The sequence below is a fragment of the Rhinatrema bivittatum genome, chromosome 1 (assembly GCF_901001135.1).
Source record: "Rhinatrema bivittatum chromosome 1, aRhiBiv1.1, whole genome shotgun sequence".
Classification (NCBI taxonomy): Eukaryota; Metazoa; Chordata; class Amphibia; order Gymnophiona; family Rhinatrematidae; genus Rhinatrema; species Rhinatrema bivittatum.
Window position 1 is genome coordinate 255,159,882 of NC_042615.1, and position 6,377 is coordinate 255,166,258.

General features: G+C 52.7%; 1 protein-coding gene across 1 annotated transcript in view; it reads right to left on the reverse strand.

The window, feature by feature from the left end:
• Positions 1-6,344, reverse strand: part of DDRGK1 (DDRGK domain containing 1) — a 130,571-nt gene extending 124,227 nt beyond the window's left edge. The window contains exon 1 of the mRNA XM_029593859.1: positions 6,074-6,344. Within this exon, the coding sequence (XP_029449719.1) occupies positions 6,074-6,164 (91 nt within the window). The 5' untranslated portion in view covers positions 6,165-6,344. The remainder of the gene's footprint in view (positions 1-6,073) is intronic.
• Between the last annotated feature and the right edge of the window lie 33 nt (positions 6,345-6,377).

Genomic DNA, 6,377 nt, shown 5'->3' on the forward strand with positions numbered 1-6,377 from the left:
CCTCCGACCCCACCGAGGCCTCCAGGCGGTCTCCACTGGCACCAGTGGAGGGCTCTGTTCTCCTTCAGCCAGGGAATGCACCAATTCCACCAGCTCCTCCTTAGCCCGTTTTATCCTCTCAGGCTTTTGAGGAGGAGCTAGAGAGTTGTGTGCAGCTGGCAAGCGGCTGGGCCCTGCAGGGCCTCGAGCATCCAGTTCCCAGGTACTGCCTCCGCCTCAGGAGCCTGCTCCACCGGTGCTTGCACCTTTACTGGAGCAACTTGACATGCTGCTCGGTATACTATCCATGCAGCCGGCTCCGATGCCCCAAGCCCCCCAACGGCCTCTGGGTGCACCTCTGCCATTGCCACTGGCCCCCATACCGGTGAGCAACTCCTCTGAGGAGGAAGGGCCATCAGGCGCAATGGCAGGCCGGAGACACGCGGTGCCACTGATTCCCTCAGTCCCCCTCGATACTGCCAGCGCCATTGGATCCCTCATCCCCCTTGTGAGCATGAGGCCCTCTGGTGCCTCCGGTACTTCTTTCTGTGCCTTTGAGGCCCAGGCTGCGCACACCGATGGGCCTTTGCCCTCCTGCATCCCCAGAGGGTTGTAATGAGGGTGAAGCCTCTACGACCCCTGGGAAGGTGAGGCATCCATATCCTCCTCAGAGGACTAGGAAGATCTGCCTTCCAAACCTTCTCCCCCGGAAGAACGATGGCGATCCCCCCCCCCCCGAGTTTCTCTCCTTTGCGGGGTTTGACAAGGCCATGGCCAGTTATTGACAGAGTAAGACTCCAGGCACAAAATGCTTGAGATCCTGCAGTTCATGAATGCCTCGAAGGAGGTGGTGGTGGTGGCAGTACCAGATCATGACATTTTCAAGGAACAGGTAATCCGCCTCTGGGAGCATCCCATCTCTGTACTGCTGGTAAATAGAAAAATGGATGTAGTGTACCTAGTCCAGCCATTAACTGGGTTCGACCGCTGTCAACTCCCCCACCAATCGGTGGTGGTAGAGTCAGCCCTGAAAAAGGCTGAGGGTTTGAACCCATGCCTCAGCTCTGCCAGGGCGCGATCATAAAGCCCTCGATTCATTGGGACGCCGAGTGCTTCAGGGCGCCATGCTTACTGCCCGCATAGCTTGCTACCAGCTGTACATAGGACAATATTCCTGGAATCTGTGGAAGCAAGCCCTGGAGTTCAGTGAGCATCTGCCTCAACAATTCCAGGAGGATTTTCAGGCCATTGTCCAGCAGGGCCTGGAGTGTGATAAACACAAAGTCTGCTCAGCTTGCGATGCCTTTGAGACAGCCAAGCGATCCGCTGCAACAGGTATTGGCGCCCGGACGGCTTGGCTACAAGCCTCTGACTTGTGCCCCGAGGTGCAGGACTATCTTGCCGACTTGCCTTTTATGGGTGAGAACCTGCTTGGGGACAGGATTAAGGAGGCTGTAGCTCAGCTGAAGGATTATCAAGAAACCCTTCAGCAATTGTCGGCTAGCACTTCCAACACGCAGCCTTCCAGGAAGCCCTCTCGTGGCAGTATCCGAGATGGCCTATCGGCCTCGTATCACCCGCCCGCATCGAGGGCCAGGGCTCAGAGGCCTGTTCCCAAGGCCAGACAGAGACCACCTAGGGTGCCCACGGTTCCGCCACAGAACCCTGCCACAGGATTTTGACTGGCGGCGAGGGAATATGAGCCATCCTTCCCTGCGGAGCCCTGGCCCCCAGGTTGGGGGTTGTTTCCAACTTTTCACAGATTGGTGGATCTCGATCACATCGGACGTCTGGGTACTATCCATCGTTCGCCAGGCTTTCTGGCTGCATTTCCATCGACTTCCACACCGCTCCCCTCCCCCATCTCCCAAGTGGAGAATGGCAGGAGACATTCGGATCCTTCGGGTTTAGCTTTCGGCCCTCGTTTCCACTCAAGCGGTCGAACTTGTTCCGACCAGCCAACGGGGCAGAGAGTTCTACTCCAAGTATTGCCTGATTCCCAAGAAAACAGGTGGCCTCAGGCCCATACTGGACCTGAGAGCTTTAAACCACTTCTTGGTAAAGGAAAAGTTCAAGATGGTCTCGCCAGGCACCCTGATCCCCCTCATGGCAGGGGACTGGCTCTGCTCCCTTGATTTTCAAGAAGCGTATGCCCATATCCCCATTTTCCAGGCGGATCGGCAGTACCTAAGATTTCTGGTCTACAGGCACCACTATCAGTATCAAGTTTTGCCCTTTGGCCTGGCATCTGCGCCCCAGGTTTTCACCAAATGTCTGGCAGTTGTCCATGCCCATCTTCAAAGGCAGGGACTTCATGTGTTTCCCTACTTCGACGATGGCTCAAAGGCAACTCCCGTCAGGGGGGATCAGAATGCCATGCGCCTCATGATCGAAACTCTGAAGACCCTGGGATTCTTGATCAACTATCCCAAGTCCCACCTTCAGCCGGCCATGCAGCTGGATTTTATTGGGGCACACCTGGACACAGTCCAGAAGAGGGCCTACCTTCCTCAGGACAGGGCAGAGACTTTAGCAGCTCTTGCACAACATGTCTCCAGCTGCTCACATGTCTCTGCTCATCAGTTTCTTCAGCTGCTGGGCCATATAGCCGTGACGGTGCATGTCTCCCCATTCACTCAGCTACACATGCGCTGTGCACAATGGACGCTGTGCTCTCAGTGGTGTCAGGCATCGCAGGACCTGCATGCTCGCATCATAGTCACCGAAAGGTTGCGGAAATCCCTCCTGTGGTGGACACTCCCTGCAAACCTAGAGCGGGGTTATCCTTTTTGGAATGCTCAGCCCCAGGCCACGCTTACCATCGATTCTTCTCAGATGGGGTGAGAAGCGCACATTCTGGGTTACTGCACCCAGGGTTTTTGGTTGGCTCAGGATGCTCGGCTCCTGAACCAACCTGCCCTGCGGGTATTCCAAGAGTTTCTCATGAACAAGTTATTCTAGTTCAAACCAATAATCAGGTAACCATGTGGTACCTGAACAAGCAGGGAGTAATCAGGTTGACAAGGAGGCAGTCCAGGTCTGGACATGGGCCATTGAGAACGGTATCACTCTCTGGGCAGTATACTTTCCGGGAGTGGACAACATCCTGGCCGATACCTTGAGTTGGACATTCAGGCCCCACGAATGGTCCCTCAATCAGGAGGTGGCGAACAGCATCTTCCGCCGCTGAGGGACCCTGGACATAGACCTGTTTGCCTCCATGGAAAACAGGAAAGTGCATTGGTTTTGCTCCCTCGACAGGAGGGGCAGAGGAGCGATAGCGGATGCCTTCTTGAGCCACTGGGGAATGGGCTTGCTGAATGCCTACCTATCCCTTCCACTCATATACAGGACACTCCAGAAGTTGCAGCAGGATCGAGGCTCCATGATCCTGATTGCTCCCTGTTGGCCCCATCAGGTCTGGTTCCTGACCCTTCAGGACCTAACAGTGCATCACCCCATCCGTTTGGGAATGGCCCCAGACCTCATCACCCAGGATCAGGGCAGACTCCTTCACCCCAAAGTCCAGACTCTGGTGATTGGTGATGGTGGAGGCCCTCGGCCTACCAGAGGGGGTACCCGTGTCCTTCTGGAGTCCAGGAAACCTTCCACCAGGAAGTCCTATAAACTGAAGTGGAAACTGTTCTCTTCCTGGTGTGAGGGTCGCAGTCTGGGTCCATTCTCTTGCTCCCCTCCTGCACTCTTGCACTACCTGTTGTCCCTCTCTGAGTCTGGTCTGCAGACCACGTCAGTGAGGATCCACCTCAACACCATAGGGGCATACCATCAGGGTTTGGATGGTTCCCCAATAGCCTGGCATCCGCTCGTTAGCTGGGATATTGCTTCAATTGAAGCCTCCCACTCGCCCCCCCAGCAGTTTCATGGGATCTCAACGTAGTCCTTTCGCAACTCATGAAACCTCCACTTGAGCCACTGCATTCTTGTAATCTCAAGTACCTTTCATGGAAGGTGATTTTCTTGGTTGCGGTCACATCAGCTGCAAGTGCTGGTGTCATACCCAACTTATATGTTTGTTCTGAGACATTTCTGGAGTTTCATTTCATGACCCCTAGTTCTACTGATTTCTTTCCAACTGAAAAGACATTTATACATCATTAAAACATTTCACGTATCTGAAGGTCTGTATCATATCACCCCTGCGCCTCCTCTCTTCCAGAGTATACATATTCATAACCTTCAGTTTCTCCTCATAGGTTTTCTGATACAGACCCCACACCATTTTAGTAGCCCTTCTCTGGACCACCTCCATCCTGTCTCTATCCCTTTTGAGATAAGGGCTCTAGAATTGAATACAGTACTCCAAGTAAGGCCTTAAAAAGGACCAGTACAAGGGCATAACCACATCCATTTTCTTACTGGTTATTCCTTTCTATGCAATCCAGCATTCTTTTGGCTTTAGCTATCACCTTGTCACATTGCTTTGCCTTCTTCAGATTGCCAGAGACTACCACCCTTCTTATATTCAACCACCTTACGGGCCGATACAGTACAGTGCGCTCCGACGGAGCACACTGTTAACCCGCCATTGGACGCGCGTTTTCAACGTGCTAGCGTTACCCCTTATTCAGTAAGGGGCCAAAAATGCACGTCCAACCCCCCGAACCTAATAGCGCCCGCAACATGGAAATGCATGTTAATGGCCATATTAGATATTCCCGTGCGATTCAGAAAACAAAATGTGCAGCCAAGCCGCACATTTTGCTTTCAGAAATTAGCGCCTACCCAAAGGTAGGCGCTAATTTCTTCGGGCACCGGGAAAGTGCACAGAAAAGCAGTAAAAACTGCTTTTCTGTGCACCCTCCGACTTAATATCATGGCGATATTAAGTCAGAGGTCCCGAAAGTTTCCAAAAGTAAAAAAAAAAAAAAAAATTTGAAGTCAGCCCGCGGCTGTTGGGTCGAAAACTGGACGCTCAATTTTGCCGGCATCCGGTTTCCAAGCCCGTGGCTGTCTGTGGGCTCGAGAACCGACGCCGGCAAAATTGAGCGTCGGCTGTCAAACCCGCTGACAGCCGCCACTCCGGGCCAAAAGGAGGCGCTAGGGACGCGCTAGTGTCCCTAGCGCCTCCTTTTGCCTGTTTTTACCGCCGGGCCTCATTTGAATAGAGAATCGCGTGCACAGGAGAGTGGCCTGAGCGTGCACCGGGAGAGCGGGCGTTCGCCCGTTCTCCAGCAGATTTTACTGTATCGGCCCGAAAGAGTGGAAGGTATGACATCTCTGCTTCTTGGACTATAGGTATGCTTCCAAAGCAGGGAGAGGAGGATTATTATTGTTACAGAAATACAATTGGTTAAACTGAGGAAGATAAAATGGCTTGCCTGATATCATACAAAAAATTAGTGGCAAAGAGGAGTCTTAAACTAGGACATAGACTGAAGTGTACCCTAAAAAAACCACTGCAAATCAGCGCAATTTTTAGAAAATAATTATGCAAACACATCTAATGAATACTCTTACTGTGGAAATCCTGTAAGTCAGATTCATTTGCAACCTTTTCTGTGCCTCAGACCTAGGATCTCTCCTAACGAATGCACCCCCAATAAAAATCAAAAACAAACAAAAAAAAACCGCTCCACACCTGAACACTATTTACAATCTGAAGTAGATGCCCCACGCGCATAGAACACGCCAAGCTACCAAAAAGACAACGTTGCACCAACTCCACAACCTAAAGGCGTGAACTCCCGTCTTTGGGAAGCTGAGATCAGGAACTCTGCCTAACACGGCACAGAACGTCATAAGAGTTCTGGATTTGAACCCACGCCTCCGGGGAAGACAGTGACCTAAACACAGCGCCTTCGAGCGCTTGGTTATCCGGACAGCTTGCCGCACACATGCATACAAGACTACAAGTCCCAGAATCCTTACAGCTAGGAGTTTAAAACACATACAAGCTTTGCTCACGGAAGCATTAGATAAGAGACTTATAGCACAGCCTGGTGCGGCGGGGGCGGCTGCGGCACCCTCCCGGAAGCGGTGAAGTGTAACAGGAGACAGCAGCCACGGAAAAGAACCAAGGCATAACACCTCCGCCTGGGGAGAGGACACGCGCGCGCACTTAGGCCTCACTTACCTGGCTGCTCCCGGCCCCGCAGACGGCTGACGAGCAGCAGCACCAGCGCCAAGACCCCGGCAGCTAGTACGTACAGCAATGTCAACTCCATCTTTCACACGTCACCAACCCTGGCCCCCTGCGGAGCAGCCGAACTTAGGCTTCCTGACGTCACGTCAAGAGCCGGGGTGATTCCCAGCCAGTCTTGCCAACCTCGTTTATTTACCGCGAGATTAGGCTTCTTTTCCTAGTCATTCGCGGGTTTTTTTTTCCGATTCGCGGGCTGCTTTTAATTGGGTTATTTTTTCTGCCAGTCGCGGTTTTT